The sequence below is a fragment of the Meriones unguiculatus genome, chromosome X (genome assembly GCF_030254825.1).
Source record: "Meriones unguiculatus strain TT.TT164.6M chromosome X, Bangor_MerUng_6.1, whole genome shotgun sequence".
NCBI lineage: Eukaryota > Metazoa > Chordata > Mammalia > Rodentia > Muridae > Meriones > Meriones unguiculatus.
This window is the reverse complement of record NC_083369.1, coordinates 142929350-142952427: the sequence shown is the minus strand read 5'-3', so window position 1 is coordinate 142952427 and position 23078 is coordinate 142929350. Positions and strand designations below refer to the sequence as shown.

At 34.7% G+C, this 23078-nt stretch overlaps 1 protein-coding gene across 5 annotated transcripts in view; it reads right to left on the bottom strand.

Moving 5' to 3' along the window:
• Cnksr2 (connector enhancer of kinase suppressor of Ras 2) overlaps nt 1-23078 on the bottom strand; it is a 264629-nt gene that overhangs the window by 46527 nt on the left and 195024 nt on the right. For all 5 annotated transcript variants that reach the window (XM_060375308.1, XM_060375307.1, XM_060375310.1 and 2 more), the window contains 7 exons: nt 22821-22869; nt 22027-22199; nt 17029-17102; nt 16275-16346; nt 11293-11360; nt 7298-7398; nt 4274-4814 (listed from right to left, as the gene is read on the bottom strand). In XM_060375308.1, coding sequence (XP_060231291.1) covers nt 4274-4814; nt 7298-7398; nt 11293-11360; nt 16275-16346; nt 17029-17102; nt 22027-22199; nt 22821-22869 — 1078 coding nt within the window. The remainder of the gene's footprint in view (nt 1-4273; nt 4815-7297; nt 7399-11292; nt 11361-16274; nt 16347-17028; nt 17103-22026; nt 22200-22820; nt 22870-23078) is intronic.

The following is a 23078-nucleotide window of genomic DNA, read 5'->3' as shown; positions in this document are numbered from 1 at the left end:
CTAAATTCCCTACCGTCACAAAGGAGTAAAAGACATTTTCAGCAAACTTGAAGCTATATTAATCAAGACAGTATTGTAGTGTTAAATAATTTCTGAATTAAGTATAGCTTTATGTTTTCTCATATACTTTAATGATTTCTACCTCTTAAAAGTTGTAGAGGCTGACATAATTAATAATTTAATTTAAGGACACTATTAAAAGGCCCATACCTCAGTAAGCTTTGAAATTGCTAATTGGGATAATAGGAAATTACTTGTCTTTTCCCAAATGCCAGTGAAGTAGGTCAGGATAATTAATATGCATGCTGACTTTTCAAAGAAAAACAATACATGTCTCATCTGTGTAGTTTTAGTACAGTTTATTTCAGACTAAAATGTGTTCAACCTGAGAAAACTGTCACAGTGTGACTCTGTTAAATAACTGAATTTCAAAATAAGACAAAAGTAGTTCATCCACAAGCACACAGAGTGCAGTCTGTCCTATGGAAGGCTGAATTTCACATCCATAAGAAAATCGAAAGCTATTCAGGGTTATGAATTTAGATATGTTTTGCTCCTGGGAGTTCATTGCAAACATGTGTCATTTAATGTATAACATTACATGAGGTAAGACAATAAAGATATAAAAGGAGTTTGGTTAAATTATACTTCTTCATGTTTAAGTAATAAAACAATTTGTATTTTTATGTTTTCTATTACCCATTTTATTCACTTGTCTAAACACTTCCTATTTTAAATGCTTAGGAAAAAAAATGTTCAGAGCCAGAAATATAACACTCAATTCCCCTGATCATGGTTAGTTACACATTTTCGTTAGTAGATCAAGCAGAGTGATAGCTTCAAGCAGGATAGAAATGCTCTACTGAGAGACTTGGGGTTTTTCAAATTCTCTTTGCTTGTAAACCTGTGTGGCTATATACACGAATGCTTTGTGTTAGAGAATGTATATCTAAGTGTGATGCTGACATCACCATCACAGCTTCTTGTTCTGTGTATAATTTCTGCTTCTGGCATAATATCAAGCAGCCTGGCTTGAATAAGTAGCCTTCATTGCTATATAATGACAAATCCACACAAGGCATGATTATGACATCCTCTAAGTAGATCCTAAATAGTCTTTTGAAAAATGATAACGGGAAGGAAGTCTTCCCCTATTAGGGGACTAGGGAAAGGACATAAGGGGAGAAGATACATAGGGGGAGAAGACAGAGGGTGGGTAGGTAGGACTGGGAGGAGATGAGGGAGGGCACTATAGCCCAGATAAAAAGTGAATAAATTGTAAAAAATAAATAAAAGAACTGTAGAAAAAAAAAGCTTGAATGCATGTAATCCAGAAGGAAGGCAAGCACAGATGAAGGTCACACACACACACACACACACACACACACACACACACACAGCATGTTTCTAAAAAAAGTGAAATTTTCCCAAATGAAACATTCATCATGTATAAATCTAAATATTTAGAATGCAACGAAAAACCCTCATCATTAGAAAGGTGAACACACATTGCACTCTGACATGGTCTATGTTGCCTGCTTTTTGATCACTTCCCCCTAATGGGACTTCCCTACCAGGCCACAGGGTAAGAAGACTAATTCAGTCCTGGGGTGTCTTGGTAGGGGAGCTCCCCTATCCTAAGGAATAGGGAGGGGACATGCAAGAAGCAGGGTAGGACTGGGAGGAAAGGGCGGAGGGACCTATGACCGAAATGTAAATTGAATTAATTAATAAAAAAAAGAAAAAGTAGGCAAAATGGAATGCAGTGCTGCCTACAGAACAGTTCAAAGTACACGGAAAAATCAAAAGGGAAGATTAAGGAGTACCCTGAAAGAAATGGGTGGGGCCTCAAAGATACTATCTAATAACTTTTAGTGAGGCAAATATTTTTTAATTTAATTAATTAATTAATTTATTCACTTTGTATCCCTACTGAAGCCCCACCCACCCTCTCATTCTCTCCCTATTCCTCTTCCCTAGTCCCCTGAAGGGGAAGACCTCTCCCCCCCTCTAACTGACCCTAGCTTATCAGAACTCGTCAACGCTGGCTGCATCATGTGACACAAATCTTTCTGAGAGGGCATGGAATGCCCCACAGTATAGAGCTATAATGACAAAACATATAATACTAAATTCATTGACAAACAACTCATTAGAAGTGGTCTGCCTTGGCATGCTTATTTTGTAAAGAGCTCACTGAAAAAGATGGACAGTATCAAATAATTACGTGTTTGATAAACTGGAACCTAAACTTAAAAATAAAATCCTACCAACACAGAGGTATATTCCTAAGTCTGAAAATAATCCTATACACAAAACAACAATAAGAGGACTATTGAAGAAAAAAATCCAAAGCCATCTAACTAGAGATGCTCTGTGGGCTTTGGAACCCTTAAGAAAGGGCTGGTATCATGTTCTAGACATGACTGCTCCTCCCTAGTTTGTCTCAAAATGATGAGTAGGACAAACTCTTAATAAATTACTTAAAAAAGATAGCATTGATAACTCTGCCTATAGAATTGAAAGTTTTCAGAACAGAATTTTTTATTTCAGAATTCAATACCTTTTAATTGGCTGAGATGGATTATTTTCCTTCCCCATTGTTTAAAGAATAATAAACAAATCCTTAATATTTATGTATAGCTGTTATAAGGCACCTGGATGAGAATTTTTCTAACCAATACTTAAAATTTAGAAAACTTTGTTAATTCTGGTATTCAATACAATATTAATCATGTATTAGGCTTGCTAAAACTCCTATAAAAGCCTAAAACAAGTCCTAAATATTCTTTTCATAAATTTCTGATAGATATGGATGTTGATATGGTTTGTAGGTGATGTGGTCTAATTATCTAGTTAGCACTGGCAGTTATATCATTTGTTATGGTCTCATAGAAACTGTGGCTAAAATATGCCTTACACTGAGAAAATCTTAGTATGTGAATTTAATCACAATTGATTCTGATATTTTGTTGGTAAGAGATATAGAACTTTTATCAAGTCATGTGAGCATAACAAGCTCTAATGTTTAAGGAACCAAGTTTCACAGTGACATTAAATTCTTGACCTATTGGTAATTTCCAAGTTAGTTACTTGTAAGCTATGAGTTGTTTTTACTTACTAGTAATGAAGAACTTATGCTAATGTATCCTATAGTCAAAGTCTTATATACTTGGCTAATTTGGTGAATGTTACATATTATTTGTAGCTTCAAAAAGAGGAGTCTAATCCTTAGAGAAACCAAAGTTTACTCATCATTGGGTCCAGTCATCTGCACTAATTTACTTACATTTTATAATGCTATTCACCTACAGTCTTTTCATTTACTTTTAGGATTTACAGTCAGAACTTTCATAATTAAAATAACTGAGTTACAGCCTTTGCCTTAAACATCTGCACCAGTGTTTCAGGGTAGTTATAAACAGAAGCTTTGTATTGGAATGTTGCATAACAAACTTGATAGCTAGTATGTTCAGTTTTTTTTTTTTTTGAAACAGGGTCTCATGTAGCCCACATTAACTCTGAGCTTGCTATGTATCTGAGGGTGACCTCAGATTCTTGATCTTTCTGCCTTTACATGCAAGCATATGCATCATTATATCTGGATAAAAACATATTTTTAAGGTAAAGTAATCCAGAGAGCTACTAGAAGATTACTGAATTATCTGTTTTTCTTTAGAGTTGATACCCATAAATAGTGTTTTATAATCAATGTACATAATAACAAAATAAATGGGTGCTTTTGACAAATTGGTTTCTAGAAAGAGCTGAGAAATTTGGAATCACAAATGCTGTATGAAACTTTTTTTGGGAAAATGTGTTTTCTTTTTACCTTTTCCTTTAAATCTGATAGTGAAAGAAAGATATAAGTATATATGTGCAAATGTTGGTATGCATTTGTGCTTGTCCCTGTGTGTGTTTAGTTAATTCAATAAGGGCTTTGTTGGCACCCTACTTGAAACATAATTTCTTTACCCAAACTTAGGGGGCATTCACTATGGACTGGCAAGATTGATGTATGAAAGTGAGAAGAAAGTAAGAGAGAGAAACTAAAGAAATTAAAACTATTAGCCTTAAAAAGCAAGTGGGGAGTTGGGAGAAAAAGTACTTGTTCTAGTCATGTTTATCCTGACACTCCTGACACATAAGTTAGGGAGGCCTAACTTCCTATCCAGCAAGACCATTTTTTTTTTTTAAGGAAAACAACCTTCAAATAAGAAGCTGAAAGGCTATTACTGTGTACACAGGCTAAGAATTTCCACAAACTACTTACTTTTCTCTCCTATGTTTTCCCCTGCTGCCTCCTCCTCCTCCTCTTCCTCCTCTTCCTCCACCTCTGGTGGCTGTATGTCATCTTGTGGGTCACAGGCACTAACTGGTGCATTCAGGCAGCAGTGGTTGAACCCGCTGTCTCGAGGCAGAGTAAAACTTCGAGGCTTGCCCCCATTGCCATTTAGCACTTGCATCCTCTCACTCTCAGCTAACGGGTATGGGCCATAGTGATCCTGGAGGTGGCACTTCTGAGTTGGAAGAGTGGACTGTCGCCTGTGCTCGGGGGAGATGGCCGCAGAATCAGAGAAGACAGAATCTTCCAGTGGCAGAGTCTGAAGATAGTGTAAGCCTGAACTTGTCAGTGGTGTCTCGATTAAATCCTGCCAGGAGCGACGCTGACTGGCGGTCTTGCGAATGGGAGACACGGCACTGCTCCCAGTAACTTCCTGGCGAAACTCTTCATGTGAAGACTGAGACTGAGAGGTCTCTGTGGAGGAAAGCCGGCTGTGTTTTGCTTCCACGTAAGGACTGGCACAACTCATCTGTGGAAAAGAGCCATTCATCAGTTTCCACAGAATAAACAGACCATTTCAATAGTCAAAAAACTTTTTTTTTTCTTTTTAAAAAACGGAGTATTTACTTGGATGGAATCTTACACAGTCAAGTAACAACTGAGCAAGTTTGCAGACATCTCAAAGCTTAGGCCCCAGCTTACACTTACAGAGTTATGAATTCAAATGCCTTTAGTTATAAATGTAACAGTCGTCCATGAAATATCTGATACATTAGTATAGACCTGATAATAAAGTATGAGAAACTGTAGATGTTTATGTAAGAATCATTCAGCAGCTCCACAATTTTAAAATCTTTACATATTTCGAAATTCTAAAGAAATACTCCCCAGAGATTTCTATTTCTGGATTTTAGGCAGCTTAGGGCGTGAGGGAAAGAGAAAGGCTTTTGTATGTGAGAACAAGTTGTTTATAAAAAAAGTAAACCTTCTGCTTCTTCATAGGCAAATGTCTGTTCCTATGGGTACCACAGAAAAGCTGCCTTGTGGTCTTGTCAGTTCTATGGTAATTTCTGGGGAACTGAAAGTATGGGTAGGATAAAATTATAGTTTATTGGGGAGTAGCATTTTCTGTGACTATTGACACCATAGATTACATACAAGAGAATATATTTTGTGCATGAATTTAATGTTTGGGACTATATATTATAGTGTAAAAAACAAATAGGAAGGAAGAATAGAATCTATTGATGCTGTAAATGCTGTGAAACATTCGCACTCTACTTGCTACAAGCCCAGCCCCAGTGCTAGAGTGTGTAAGGCAATCCCAGGTGCCTTTGTGCAAGGAGCTGCATTTGCTGAGCACAAATGGGGTTGGAATGTCAGCTAAAACAAATGTGGCTGAGATGAGCATGCCACCTCTTCTGGAGAAGGAAATGATTTCGCATCATCCATGGGCAGATTGTCACCCTCCAACATATTAAGCAGTATGCTGAACAACAGCTTAATGATAAGAATGTGAACAGTCTCTTTCCTAGATGCTACTGTTGTTCAAAGAAGAAACAGGGGCACAATGAGAGCGCAGAGGGAATACTGGGAATTGGAAGATTTAATTGGGAAGGGAGGCAGGAGGGCTGGGGAGAGTAGAGGACAGTGGTCGCATTAAGCAAAACTAAAGATCTATTTAAAAAGCCATATGAAAACCTACTTCTTGGTAAGATAATGAAAAATAATTTAAAGAAAGCGAATCTTCTTAAAGATATTCCAAAGGAATTATTCAGATTCTGGTACTTTTAAAGAAATGGAAGTATTAATTACTTGGAATAATATAAAGAGGTTGAATTAAGTTGACTGCTGTCACATAAACTATCTATGTTTTCCATTGTGGAAGACTAAGTCCCAAGATAGAGAGTATTGATTATTTTGGTAACATGACCACTAAATTAAATGGAGACACTAACATCCAGTATTTCTGATGGGAAACAGACAAAACTAGCATAGTCTTTTAAAAAGTAGGATAATTATTTGTCTCAGTAAAAGACTGAAGTATAGTTTATATATAGGAAGATTTATAGATGTAAGAATTCTGGAGCATCATAAATACATACATTAAAGCAGACACCATGGTTATATAAAATGCCTCACCCAGCACACCCTCCCCCCCCCACATTTTGTGGTGTTGGGGAGTCAAACCTGGGGAATATGTGAGATATGTCCCTGTGTGCTGGTTAATTATTATTGTTGTTATTATTATTGTTGTTGTTATTATTGTTTAAAACTTGACACAAGCCAGAGTCTCTGGGAAGAAGAAATGCCACCTATGAAAATAGCTCCATTGTAGGCAAGTTTGTGTGGCATTTTTGTGATGAATGATTGATGTGGGTAGGGCCCAAGACACTATGGGTGGTTCCACCCTTGGACAGATGGTATTGAGTTGTATATGGAAAAAAAAAAAAGCAAGCCAGTAAACAGAGTTCCACCATGGCCTCCGCTTCAGGTCCTGCTTCCAGGTTACTGCCATGCTTGACTTCCTGCTTTGGCTTCCCTCAATGATGGACTGTGATTAGGACTTTTAAACCAAATGAACTCTCTTTCTCAAATTGCTTTTTTTTCTTTTAATGATATTTTCTTACAGCAACAGAAAGCAAAAAAAAGATATCATGTGATATCCATTACTGAGCTATACCTCCAGCTCTATAGTACTAATTATCAGTTGTGTCTAAAGGACATAAAAAAGAACTTTATTTATTCATACATCTTCTTCTAAGGAAACTTTTCTGTTGCTCTAAACTCCTTTAAATCTGGAGAACTCATTCTGTCAACAGCCTGTGGTGATGTAAAAACACTCCCTGTAAACACAATCCTTTTATTCTACTGATTTTTAGATCACAAATTTTCTTTTGCCTAAGAAATCTTGTTTGACATATCATTTAATACACATTCATTTTAACATATAAGTGGATCTTTCCGGTCAATTCATCCTATTATGTACAAGCACACTCATGTTTAACTTACAGATGGAGGCCGTGGGTATGTATCATAGGGGGGTGGAGGACTGTCTTGTTTTGGTGTTGATGGAGTATCTGCTTCTTCTTTGTCACTTTCACTCCAGTAATCTGAAAGTTTACAGACATGGACATCTCAACATCTTATTAAGTATTTATAGCCGTATTTCTCAAGAAAAGATAATATCATTTAAAAATTAAATTTCATTACTACAGCATGTTTGTCGTCATTGCCCCACCCAAGAGTCATCAAGTTTCACTTTTAGCTGTTTTGGAGCAGAAGGAAGGACATAATAACCGAATTCCAATATCATTAAAAATTAATGGCTCACAGCCAGCCTTAATATAGCTAAGAAAAAGACACTCTATAAGCCAAATTATGTTAAGGGTACATTTGATTTTAGAGCAAACTATTCAGCATCTTTAATTAATAAATTCCACAGGATGTTTTTTAAAGAATGTCACATTACCATGATGAATACTCAGAGAAGAAAAGCAATATGCCATATGCTGCTGTGTATCTCTACTGATATAATCACCTCAAAAATTAATGTTCTAATTTCTTTTTCTTTCTGGCATCAGTGCACTGGTTATCTAACAATTGCTGTTTTCTAGAGTCATGCTGACATGAATCTTTATAACACCATACTCCCACCTCTCCTTAGAGAGACATGGCAAACCCTAATCTTGGCAAATTCAAAAAAAATAAAATGTACACCTGCTGAAGTGAGCTACAAGTACCAAATTTTCAAAACAACTTAAAATGGTAGGAAATGTAAGCTGCTAGACAAAGTTACTTGGCAGACCTGAGGCAAGATGGGAGATTTAGAACTCTGAGAGATATATTAATATTGTTAGTCAAATCCAACAGATCATCAATAATCAGAATCAATTTGACTATATTTCAGATATAACTGCTGTGTTGTTCTTTATGTGAGTTGTAAGCAAAGACCCAGGATGATTAACATAGCAATTTCAGATGAGAGAACAGGTATTAAAAGAAAAGGAAATTTGTATGAAAATTTAGATCTCCAAACAACTACCACAAGGCTCAAGTAGTAGGCAGATTCAAATGAAAAAAAAAATCACAGTACCTATTTTTGTAAGATCCTTTCTCTTTCTGGAAATTCTTAATTGTAATGTTTTTTTTTTTTTTTCCCTATGGTGCTGTCAAAAAGTGAACACAGCTAACATTTTTTTTTTTTTTTCAGAAATTGTTACACTCCAGGTAGGAAATAATGGAGATTCTTTTAACTAAGGAATTGGCTTGACCCAAAACTCTGAGACTAAATTTCTGGGACTCTTGCTTGAAACATCAAGAAAGTTTAATGTTAAGTACAGTGTTATTATTTAATCTCCCTTACTTACTGCTGAGTTTTAACTCTGGTTACTGTGAACAGAAAGTTTCTAGCAATGGATACAGGATATAAAATAAACTGCTTATTCTATCCAGGCCTTAAAACACAAGGTCCTGACAATCCCTCCTGAGAAAAAAAAATAAAAAGTGTCTAATTATTCTTTTTCTTCTTTCAATATTTTAAAATTTTATTGAAAATGTATTTTCAATTTTTTCTCCACTCTTCAGTTAAGAAACATCTAGTTTGTTCCCACATTCTGGCTATTATAAATAAAACAGCTATGAACATAGTTGAGCAAGTGTCCTTGTGGTATGTTGAAGCATCTTTTGGGTATATGCCCAAGAGTGGTATAGCTGGGTCTTGAGGTAGAACAATTCCCAATTTTCTGTGAAATCACCAGATTGATTTACAAAAATGGTTTTACAAGTTTTCACTCCCACCAGCAATAAATGAATGTTTCCCTTGCTCCACATCCTCGACAGCATGTGTTGTCACTTGAGTTTTTGATCTTAACCATCTGACAGGTGTGAGATGGAATTTCATAGTCAATTTGATTTGCATTTCTCTGATGACTAAAGATGTTAAACATTTCTTTAAATGCTTCTTGGCAATTAGAGATTCTTCTGTTGAGAATTCTGATACTCCAGCCAAGGACCACTCATAGAGATGGCCTGGAACTCCTGCACAGAGGTAGCCTGTGGCAGTTCAGTATCCAGGTGGGTTCCATAGTAATGGGAACAGGGACTGTCTCTGACATGAACTGATTGGCCTGCTCTTTGATCACCTCCCCCTGAGGGGGAAGCAGCCTTACCAGACCACAGAAGATGACAATGCAGCCACTTCTGATGAGACCTGATAGACTAAGATCAGAGGGAAGGGGAGGAAGACCTCCCTTTTCAGTGGACTGGGATAGGGACACGGGTGGGGAAGAGGGAGGGTCTAATTATTCTTAATTAGATTTTTATTTAAAAAATAATGGGGAACTTGTCATGGAAGCACACAAGTATAATTTTAGTACTCAGGAGGCTGATCCAGGATTTTAAGTTTGAGATGAGCTTGGGTTAACATAGCTAACTAAACCACAAAAAGCCCAATGGAAAATAATAATAATGGAGATACTGAATAATGATCACAACTATAACTAAGTGTTCCCCCAAACATGAATTTACATAAATGCCCAGAAATGGGTCTAGTAAATGTTGGTGGACAAAGCATGACTGATGTTCAGAAGGTAAAGGTTCAGTTCTTCACCACACAACTTAATACATATATGTTCTTATAGGCATTATTTAACTTAGTTGGATCTATTTTATAATCTGTAAAAGAGTAGCTAGTAATAATAACTGACTTTTGTAGTTGTGTACATGGGAGTATCATATATTTAAATGTTTTATATCTTGAATTTATCTTCTTGGGCATCGTTTCAGGTTGGATGCCAGGACAGTCTGACATAGATCACAAAGGCAGTAAATGCCTGACGTTCATTTTCACAGACATTCTTTTTTGTAGCATTTTTGAGCAATAAAAGAATGAAACTTGGAGTCTAACTATAAATCAGTTCCCATTCATTACTCTGTCCACTCCCTACTTAATGCTTCACAGTTTTTAGTTACTACTTTTCTATTTATAACTTCAAAAAGCTATATTTTATATGAAATTTAACTTCAGTACTAAGAATTATACTCAGGAGATGTCAAATACCCATAAAAGACCAAAGGAATTTATCACATATTAAGTAGGAAATCTAAATGTTTCTGACATATGTTAAAGTGCCTTTTCACTCTATGGAAATAGCAAATATCATCATCTGCCTATGATTTTTCTACCAAATTTAGTAGGAATTAAATATATATGTACAGAGCAAGGCACTGTGTAACCACAGAATAAATATTCTTTGGAATTTGCACTTGCAATATAAATTAACCTGTCCTTTCATCCACAATGAAACTTAGTTCCACAACAAAAAAGATTCTTTAAAATCAAGATCATGCTCAGCTTCAAAGCAACATCAAGTAATAAAATTCTGAAGCTTGAAAATATAGGTTCTGTGTTTTATACAACTTGATATTTTTCCAGATTAATTTTCCTATCTATATATTTCCCATATTTCCAATTCTTATATCTTTAAACAATCAGGTAAAAACACCTTTACAGAACTACTTTACAACGTTTCAAGAAATTTGAAAGGGAAGGTTAGTACTTTTTTAGTACTCTTAGCACAAATGAAGGTTTATAAATCACATCCAGGCATAAAAAGGTGAGAAAGTTGAAGCCACTAAGACACATTTACTACCAAAAGTTTATACTACATCCCCTTCCCGGAAGGATTCTGTTTATCCTCCATTTCTGGAACTTGTTTTATATGTTATTATGTTCCATGTTCTTTATCACACTAACAATAACTATTAACAGAACCCAGTATAATTGCAGTATAGGTGTTTACATTTTCACAGAAGGGCGCCAATGAGGGTCTTTTGAAGAAATAATTTAATATTTTATTAAATATTGTATCTTTCTGTCCATGATCAATATTATATCAAGATTCATTGGTTATTTTCTTCAAAAGAAATTTCTTTATTAGCCGTCTTTTTATGCAAGTATTTATGCAAGTATAATATGTTTGTAAAATAAAAGGCATTCTCTTTACCTTGTTCTTGTTTAATCCTCTCTCTTTCTGCGTATCCTGCAGTCAGCATGTTAATTCTATTAAGCCACCTGGAAAAATAAAGAAAAAACCCCAATAATTTATTATATTTGTTAGAAATACTTACTGCCAAATATATGAGAAAATATATAACAACCTTTCATATGAAATATATTCTTTATTAAACTGGAAAAATTTGCAGCCTTCAATAATAGGCAATAATCTATGTAGGACAAATTTTTCTCACATTGAAGATCTAATTCCAGTGGAACTATTATGTAAAGCTGTTAATGTGTGCAATATAAAAGGTTTTGAGATGACCAAAGCCATATCAATCTTTTCCTTCAAATGTATACACTCCAAATATGCCTGCTCTTCTGTATTTTTTTTTTTCAGAACAAGCTCCTTTGGAGGCACACATAATAGCCTGTCTAAAGTATAGAGATAAGAAAAGAAGTTATAGAGCTTACCTGTATAAAATAATAGTTTTACTGTGAAATAACAGTTTTGCTTATGCTCATTTAAGTTGAATGAGTCAAGGGGAATGACATGTCAAAAATACTGTAGAAACCTTTTTTTCTAAACACAAGACTATACAGAGCCCCAAAGATAGAAAGCACATATGTAATTTAACCTATTATTATCTAGAAAATATATTTCCATGAGTTAATTTCTCTTAGTTTTCTTTCTTCAGTAAGTATTGCTGCCAAAATCATTGTAGCAACACACTCTTAGTTCCTTTGTTTAATTCTACCAGAATGTTTGTGTATGTGACATTTCAACCATTCATACTGCATTAGATCATCAGATCACAAATTCTTTTTTAACAAACTGACAATCTTCCACCTGGCAATTCTGAACAATGTTCCATACATTTTCCTCAAACTGAAGTTGGGGAGAACTCACATTTCAAACTACCTTAAATAATTTCAGAATTATCGTTAGAGTTAAAATCATTAAATTATAGACTAGACTGATCTGGATGTATTTTAAAGAAACCTGTGTTTGAGAATTTTGCTCCTCATATCTTTTATCTCATTCAACTAGAAAATAAATTTGATTAACTGACTTACAATTTCACAGTTTTCCAAGTGGTGTTATTTGTATATCATACACCTAGTGAATCTTGGAGAGAGGAAAGTTATATTTCTGATGGACATCTATTGAAATCTAAGTAATTTTTAAAAAAAGTAACTTAAATCCAAACCAGCTCAGCAAAACATATCATGTAGGTCTCATCCTAAAGAATATATGGGAAATGAAGAAAGGAAAGGAGTCCTATCAGTAGAGAATAAAATATTTACAGGAATTCAATAATATATATTATATTTTATACACTCACTCCAGTAGATTATAAATTATAAATTAAGAAGTCAACTTCATGATAAAATATTTGAAAAAAAGATAAAGATTAAAATTTAATATATAATTCATTGATCGTAAGAAAGGGGATGAATTTGTATTCCAGGGAAAATTCAGCCACTCGGGAAAGAGCAGACAGCTGTTGTTAGGTGACAAGGATGACAACAATGCTAAAAAAAAAAAATCCATCATTGACATTTAATGTAGTTGAACTTTTAATCAGAATTCTAAAGAAAATGAAGGTTCCTGGGGGGGTGAATTGAGCAATTTTCAGTTTTTCAGTTTATCATTTATTAAATACCTGTGTTTAGCAACAAACTATGTTTTAGAGATACAGAAATATATAAGGCATAGTCCTTGCTTTCACTGGACTCTAGATTGGTAAAATCCCTAAGACAACTGAAAATTCAATCTACTATTAGGAAAAAAATTCTGTTCATAATAAAAACCCTTTATAAAGAGTAAGGATATTCTCTGGCTGCTGTGTATGTCCTAAAAAGACTGAATACTGCACAGCTGTTGCTGTATCTTGGATATACTTATTTTTTAATTAATTAATTAATTTATTTATTTATTACAATTTATTCACCTTCTATCCCTACTGCAGCCCTCTCCCTCATCTCCTCCCAGTCCCACCCACCCTTCCTCTTCTCCTCCTATGCCCCTTCCCCAGTCCCATCAGTCAACTGATGGGCCTCCTCCCCTTCCATCTGAACCTAGTCTATTAGGTCTCATCAGGAGTGGCTGCATCATCTTCCTCTGTGACCTAGGAAGGCTACACCCCCCCAGGGGGTGGTGATCAAAGAGCAGGCCACTGAGTTCATATCAGAGACAGTCCCTGTTCCCTTTACTAGGGAACTCACTTGGAAACTGAGCAGTCAATGGGCTTCCTTTGAACAGGGATCTAGGTCCTCTCCATGAATGGTCCTTGGTTGGAGTATTGGTCTCTCCAGAGCCCCTTGGGCCCAGTTATTTTGTTTCTGTTCTCCTTGTGGAAGTTCCTGTCCCCTCTAGGTCTTTCTATCACCCTCTTCTTCTAAGGATTCTGGCACTCTGTCCAAAGTTTTACTATGAGCCTCAGTATTTCTTTCGATATCCAATATACTTGTTTTCAAGCTCTAGACGGAAGAACCTCACTTACTGATATACTTGGTATAATTATGACTTGATATCTTACGTTATGAAAGCAACTATACATGTGTTAACTGATTCCAGAATTATTTACTGAGCGCTTCTATGTGCCAGGGAGGGTTCTAGGCGCAAACAATATGAAGTATACGCAATAAAGTACCTATCTTCATGATGCCTGTGTCTTAACAATGGAGACAGATAACAAAATAGGTATACAAGTAAGCATGTCAACTGTTAAATCAGGAAGAAAGGTTAAAATCTAGAATGTTGCGGTTGCTAGGGAGTAGGGAGTCTATGTTAGTTAAGGAGGTCAGGGACACATGGATTCAATTTAGAATCTTCTCAACATCACTGATGTGGAAGGTCTTTAATAGTAGTCCTGACTTCAGTGCCTCATCATATTCTAATGCTTTAGAACATGAACATATAGGTAAGGGAATGTGCTTAGAGTGACACAGACTAATAAGCCAAGAGAGAAACACAGTAGGAATCATGGTAGAAATATAGAATACTAACTAAAAAGACAAATTAGTAATTCCCCACAATTACGAGGATGCACATATACAGTTAGAAAAATGCGTATATCAGTGTATACAGATTTTATGGGGAAACTAAATGTAAGGAATTTTTAATACTATATTTTTTTGGTCCTGTTACTACTGGCATTACATATTTTTTTTTTTACTATACAAGGCATACTTCATTTTATTTTATATAATAATTTTTATTTTTTTATATTAATCACAGGTTACTCTGTATCCCAGCCATAGTCCCATCCTTTATTCCCTCCTAATCCCATCATCTTTCCCTCATATTTTAAAATCTAGAGTAAAAATGTATATTATTCAGTACTATGGTATAATTTAATACAAAATAGAAATAATGATGGCTTTAAAGTCATAGATTAGTCAGATAAAAGATATTGACTATAATTATGCTTATTTAAAAATATACCTCTATTTGAATTAAGCATGATTTCCAAGATTACATATGGAACAAATCAATACTCACATTATCTTTTTATATCTAATAATTATGTGAACAAATAAATCTATATACAGGTATCTTTCCATATCACTAATCCTGAGTGAATGCTTTTGGCACTTATTATTTCATACTGTTAACGAGTATTTTTAAATTGCTTATTGAATGTAAATACTAGGAATAAAATCATTAAACAAGAAAAAAACATACGGAAACAATAAAGATGCATTATAATTTAATTTTTAAAATTCATATTTTTATATCTGTAATTCTGAGATATATAGTATACTATGGCAAGTCTTACATAAAACAAGACTTGCAAATATACAATGTGGTGCTGACATTTTGGATTAGATGCTTCTTTGATTCACTGCTTGAAGTAAGGAAACGGATGACATGGGTTTGGTTTAGTTTCTTCTTTTCTTATATTTAGAACCATAGAATTATCAAGGAAGAACAGTGATATCACCATCCTTTTGAATATACTGGAAAACACAGAATAGCAAATGGAGACTAAGAAAGGTTTTACAGTTGATAAAAATGCATGGACACTGTCTAAGCCAAAATGGTTTGAATTAGCATATACCAAAAAAAAAGATTAAGTTATTTTAATTCTTAAAGGGAGACAACTGGTACCTAATACATTCATCTTGTATGACAAGAGCTACTCATTTATATCACTTATTTTTATTTTGATTATAAGGCAAACTTCACATTTATCCTCAGAAACAGGGTTTATCATTTGGCTTACTAGACAGCTTGGACATAGAACTATAGAGTTATAGATATTTATAGCACCAAAAATAGAGAACCATAGTCTTCCATCATATACATACAGGTGAAGAAGCATTTTCAGTTTTAGAGTAAGAAGAAATCTCTGAAAATTCTTAGTGCTGCTATGAAATTTTAAGAATAATACATTATATAAATCATGGATAAGGACATTTACTTTGTTTGCCATTTCCTTTCATAGATCTCTGCTTTTCAAAAACCGTGGTTGTACTTCCAGTTGTCACATAATTTATTTATAAGAGTAGCTTAAGTGTTCATTTCCCGAGCTCAAGCATATTGACGAAGCAGCATATTTTGTGCTTAAAATGTTTGGATACCTTGTTTTTGAGACATCTAAATAAAAGCAAGTGAGGTAAGAGAACAAATATATTTACTACCTGAATAAGTCGGATTTTGGGCACCTTTTTTGGTATCTAGAAATACATGTTAAGGCATATTCTTAAAATGTAGCACCATATGATATTAAAAATGTTATTCTTTATTATTATTTAAATATAAATTGTGTTATGTGCTACAAAATTCAAAACTCAAATTAGCCAAGTATCATTTCCTAAAATTAGGTATGATCATGTGGAACGATAGCTGGCTTTCCCAATTTTTAATTAATTAATGTAGAATCTACAGTGAGATTCTCCAGAAATTACTGAAGAAAAAGCTTAGAGCTTGAGTTTTAGGACCAATTAACTAAGTCGTTTAAGATGTAGATAGTACTTTACCTGTTCATGTCATCAAGGTGTTCAGCAGCAAAATAAAAGCTTTTGATTTTAGGATGGCAGGCTTTGAATGCACTGTGAATAAAACCATAACAAATAAGGTATATTTACTTTTTTACAAATTGGAAAAGGGTTATAATTCAAACACTTTTCAAAAATTTTATTAGAGTTGGGAAAGGGTATGAAATAACATGTTCAAAATGTATTGTATGAAAAAATTCCAATTTGCAAACTGGGTGTGGCAAATGCCAGCACTTGGGAGGAAGAGGCAGGTGAATCATTGTGAGTTGGAGGTCAGCCTGGTCTACATAGTGAGTCCCAGGACAGCCAGGGCTCCATAGCGAGACTTTGTCTTTAAAAAAATTCTATGCTGTTTATTATTAACATCATCATTACTGTTGTTTGTATGTGTGTTCATATGCCAGAGAAAAATTTTGGGGAGCTGACTCTCTATCCATGGATTCCAGGATTGAGTTCAAGTCATCAAGCTTGCATGTAAAGCGCTTTATCTTTTTGCCTCAAACTAAATAATTTTTACGGATAAAATTATGCATAATGCAATGTCTAACCAAAATTCACATACATAAAGCTTCTGTCATAATGACAGGAATCAGTAAATTACATGTTATGTCCTCAAAAATGCTTTCTTATATTGTCAGTTTGCAAGCATCAGATAAACAACTTACAACTTAAAATCTAGCAAATTACAAAATAAATTATCCCATCTCCCTCCCTGCCCCAAGTAAAATTAACTTACTATTTCTTGCGGCATTCACTGGCTCTATCAATTTTAAATTCAGGCAGACTGATGAATCCTTCTGCTTTTTCATCCTAAAGAAGGAAGATTTCTGTTTAGGCTATCACAACAAAGAGGTCTGAAGCTAATTATACTGCATAACTATGACTGAGATATTTAGAGTAATAAATGTGCTATGCATTTAGATCTTAATTCTATTTATGTTCCATAAATTATCCATACTCATAAATCAAAGGATTATTTTGAAAACTTAGAATTTCTACAAATTAATACATATATAATTTTTATATTAAGATGAGATATAAAATAATTTGCAAAGTAAAAAACATTTTTATAAAAATTTTGAGGGCTACAGAAGTAATTCAGTGATAGAGTACTCGTTTGTGAAGGATGTATTGTGCTCTGGGTTTGATCTTCAGAATGTAAACAAACAACAACAAAAATAAAAAACAAAAACAACAACTAAAAGACAAAAGTCACCACAACAAAAAATAAATAAAGAAAAGAACATTTCAGGCCAGATATACAAAACTATTGCCCATTTTTAGAATAAAATTTTCTAACATTTAAAAAAGATTGATAGCTAGGCTTGGTGGCACATGTCTTTAATCCCAGCACTGGGGAGTTAGAGGCAGGCAGATCTGTGAGTTCGATGCCAGCCTGGTCTACAAAGCGAGTTCTAGGGCAGCCAAGGCTACACAGAGAAGACCTGTCTCAGAAAACCAAAACCATAACTGAGCCAAACCAAATAAAAAAGAGTGACTTATTTTGATGTGCATGAGTGTTTTGTCAGAATGTATGTATGATTATCATGTGTGTGCTTGTTGCCTAACAGAGGTCAGAAGATGGCACTGGATACCAGGAAACGGAGTTAACAGATGGTTGTGAGTCAGCATGTGGGTGTTAGTAAGAGAATTAAGTGAAAGATCTCTCCAGCCAAATTTTCTATCATTTTTAATCTTTAGATAAAACGTGCAAAGTTGATTACCAATTCAAAATTTCATTTCTTTATAATAATTTCCTTATCAAATTTGAATACCTTTTGCCATATAACAATTATTTTGTGAATTCAATAATTTAGAAATTAACTAGGTCAATATGATTTTCAAATGTTTATGGGTAGCTTCAGATACACCACACATAGGTACAGACATCATTTTTCATCTGAAAATTTTAATAAAATTAATCAATCCTCTTTTCAATACTGGTTAATAAAACAAGGTAGATTATGTTTGTGACAAGTTAAATCAAGTACAATGTGATTTGCTGGCTAAATTTTCAGTCACTGTGCCCCTTGTCCTGATTACAACAAAGCTTCATAGACATTTACCATTCCAAACTTTTATTTGATCTGCTAAATCATCCCTTAACTACTTATATATCAAATTTAAGTAAGATTACTCTCCTTCCTACTATTTTGAAGAAAAAAGTTATCAGTTCTCTTTCTATGTATGTATGTATAGACATGCATTTGCATTGTTTCTGGTATTAATGAACTTAACAGCAAAACTTAAAATATCAAAAAATGTGAGCTATAGTGACTGAAATTTGTACGTTATATAAAGAAGTAGCATTACTTTTTTGTTTTTATATATTTTTTTTCCAATCTTGGGTTAAAAGAAAATGTTTTCCTCTTAGACTTCTATTTTATGTTGCTTTTAACCTCTTTAATTTAAATGTGAAATATTTTTGAAATATTATCTCTTCACAATGATAAAATAACAATAAGGTTTTCCTGGCAATACAGTCTACAAAATTATTCATTTATATTTTATATGGCTAACAGTAATAATAAGTTGCCAAAGACTGAAATACAGGAAGTATTTCATAGAGGAGGCAAAGATTTTCATCTCTTATAGTTTAAAAGACAATATAATTTAGACAAAACTATATATGAATTCATAATAAAGAGATATTATATCATGATACTACTTGATTAGCATATAGAATATAGTATATTTATCATTGATACCTGCTTACTATATTTACATCGCATTTATATTTGTTTACTATAACTAAGCAAGATACACTTAGTGAAATAGATTTTATTTTATGTATTTATATATGATTGTCACAAAATATCACAACAAATATTTTTACATGAGTTTATAGGAAATTATTAATTTAGGATTTTCCAAATAAGTCTATTACTGAACATTACTTGCACACTAAGCATTTTGTAAGACATTGTTCAAAGTGGTGTTGCAGTTATTGATTCATCTCTGTCTCTACAAAAGCTTAGTGAGATATGCACCTTTGTTTTCATTTTGCAATGAAGTCAGATGCACAGCCAGTCAAGTAGTGCAATTCCTGACTCTGTCTTTACTCATGATGTAAAACAGCAGTATAATAGTTTATTAAGGGAACATTAATTCTTGAGATACTGTATGTTACAATCAAAAGTCTAAGAATAACAGTAACTTTTGGCAATTACTCTTCAAATGAAAACTGATTAATGTCTTAGGATACTATTTTCATAAGATCTACAAATCAACACATTCTAAATGCCAAAGTTTTTGTTTAAAAAGTCAAATAAAGCTGGATCTTTTTTCTCCAAATTTTTATTTTTTTATATTAATTACAGTTTATTCACTTTGTATCCCAGATGTAGCCCCCCTCCCGGACTCCCTCCCAATCCCCACCCACCCTCATATCCTCCCTGCCCCTCTCTAAGTCCACTGGTAAGGGAGGTTCTCTTCCCTTTCCATCTGACCCTAGCTTATCAGGTCTCATCAGGACCGGCTGCAATGTCCTCCTCTGTTGCCTAGCAAGGCTGCTTCTCCCTCGAGGGTGAGGGGCAAGGAGGTCAAAGAACCACCCATTGAGTTAATGTCAGAGACAGTCCCTGTTCCCCTTACTAGGGAACACACATGGATACTGAGCTGCCATGGGCTACGGGTGAGCAGGGGTTCTAGGTTATATCCATGCACTGGCCTTGGTTGGAGAATCAGTTTCAGAAAAGACCCCTGTGCCCAGATATATTTGGTTCTTGTGGAGCTCCTGTCTTCTCCAGGTCATACTAACTCCCTCTTCTTTCATAAGATTCCCTGCACTCTGCCCAAGTTTTGGTTATGAGTCTCAGCATCTGCTTTGATACACTGCTAAGTATAGTCTTTCAGAAGCCCTCTATGGTAGGTAGGCTCCTTTCCTGTTTCTTGTTTTCTCCTACTTCCAATGTCCATCCCATTTGTCTTTCTAAGTGAGGACTGAACATCTTACCCCAGGTCCTCCTTCTTGTTCAACTTCTTTAGGTGTACAGATTTTATTATGTTTATCTTATCTTATGGGTCTATTATCCACTTATAAGTGAGTATATACCATGTGTGTCTTTCTGCTTCTGGGTCATCTCACTCAAGATGATGTTTTCTAGATCCCACTATTTGCCTGCAAATTTCACGGTTTCCTTGTTTTTAATTGCTGAGTAGTATTCCTTGTGTAAATGTACCACAATTTCTGCATCCATTCCTCTGTTGAGGGGCATCTGGGTTGTTTCCAGGTTCTAGCTATTACAAATAAAGCTGCTATGAACATGGTTGAGCAAATGTCTTTGTTGTATACTTGAGCATGTTTTGGATATATGCCTAGGAGTGATAGAGCTGGATCTTAAGGAAGCACTATTCCCTAATTGTCTGAGAAAGTGCCAGATTGATTTCCAAAGTGGTTGTACAAGTTTACATTCCCACCAGTAATGGAGGAGGTTTCCCTTTTCTCCACATCCAGTCCAGCATGCATTGTCACTTGAGTTTTTGATCTTAGCCATTCTGATAGGAGTAAGATGGAATCTCAGAGTTGTTTTGATCTGCATTTCCCTGATGGCTAAGGATGCTGAGCATTTCTTTAAGTGTTTCTCTGCCACTCAGTATTATTCTATTGAAAATTCTCTGTTTAACTCTGTATCCCATTTTTTAAATTGGATTATTTGGTTTGTGGCCAACTGGCAACTCATTCTCCATGTGGATCTCTGAGTGAGGGGATCAGGTTCTGATTCTATCATGAACTAAGTTGCCTGCTCCTTAATCACTAGTCCCTGATGATGCAGCCTTGCCAGGCCATGAAGGAGTAGGACCCATGCAGTCCTGATGAGACTTGATAAATTATGCACAGATGGCAATAGTAGAGAACTCCCCCTTTCAGTGGACTAGAGGAAAGAGATAGGGGAAGAGAGAGAGAGGATGGAACTGGGGCATTTGAGGGAGGGGGTTTCATCAGGATATATAATGAACAAATTGTGAAGAAAAAAACTAAAAATTAAAAAAATCAAATAAAGTAACGTAATAGATAGGCACAGAAAACAAGTCAAAACAGTGTCAAGGGGAAAAAATCAGTGAATAATGATTGACTGTAATATGATTATTCAATTTCCAAATATGTTTTACAAAAAATAAAAAATAAAAAAAATAACAACAACCCTAAAAAGCATAACGGGAGAAGAGAGAGGATGGTTGGGACTGGGAGATGAGGTAGAGGGCTACAGCTGGGATACAAAGGAAATAAATTGTAATAAATTAATGAATAAATAAATAAACTGTGGGAAAAAACTAGTAAAGTCATAAGAACAATTAAAATATATCACACATGCCTCTCCCCTCAAGTTGGCCAAATAGAATGGATACTTATAATTTTCAAAATTAGTCTACTAGTTCATTTCTTTTTCTTTAGAAGAAACTGAATTGAAACAATACTGAATTACTCAAGCTGCTAATTTGTTCCACTTCCCAAGCAGAAACCGAAAAATCCTATAAAAGTTTGATCAGGAGGTTTGAAAAATCTATATGCTTTCAGTTACATGGCTATATTGGTCGCTTGGTATTTGAAGAAACAGGATTTCACTGTATTTTAACTGTGCTTCAGATGCGTTGCTACATTAGAAAAATGAACATTGAAAATAGATCTTGAATTGGCCTGTGGGTGCTACGATTTAAAAACCAATGCTTCAAATGTTGAGATTTGGGTTAGAGATACTAAATGGATGAGAGTACACATTGCTCTTTGTCTTACCTCTTCATTAATATACCAGTATAGGGATGCATCCTTTAGGACAAACCAGTACTTCTTCCATTTCTGCGAAAAATAGCTCTTTGCATCTTTCTTTTTCCAAAGCCACCCTTCACAGTCACCACGGCCAAGATCCTTGCAAGAAATTCTTCTTTTGCTCTTGCCTGCTATAGCTCCTAAAGATAGTGAGTGGTAATGTTCTTTAAATTTTGGAAAACACATACAAATAAAAGATTAATCCATAGATCCTAAAAGCAAGTCAGATACCATTACTCTTAAAATTATCACTTCCAATTTTAATTAATTTTTTATTGATTACAGTTTATTCACTTTGTGTCCTAGCTATAGCCCCCTCCCCCATCCCCACCCAATCCCAACTTCCCTCCCTCATCTCCTCCCATGCCTCTCCCCAAGTCCACTGATAGGGAGGTCCTTCTCCCCTTCCCTCTGACCCTAGCTTATCAGGTCTCATCAGGACTGGCTGCATTGTCTTCCTCTGTAGCCTGGTAAGGCTGCTCCCCCCTCAGGGGGAGGTGATCAAAGAACTAGCCAATAAGGATGTTTTTTATGTCTTTCCCTTCACATAAATGATGACATAATCATAATTAATAACAATTAATTAATTGATCTTGATTCTCATCTCAAGACTTTTGGAGACCATCTGTTATCCAATGTATCTGCACAGTAAGCGATGGTAAGTAATCCGAACCCATACTGCCTTCAAGAAGATTAATGAAATGTGCTGGTGATTATCACAGTACAAAATACGGAGGTTAAAGGTTCATTTTTTTTATTACCTTTGTTTTTCTTCTTTGATTTGTGCTGCAGAGAGGATTGCTGAAATGTCTGAAATTAAAGATAGGAAAGGTTATTATCTTAAATGGAGATAACTTCTAGGGTTACACAGAACTCTCATAAACTGAATGATGACTCTAAACCCAGGTTAGAGAATTAATTTTCCTCATTAATATTTCAAAATAAATTAAAACAATCATATTACTTTACTTTTGTATTACCCAGAAAGCAGGAGAGGACCTATCAGTATCCTAATTTGG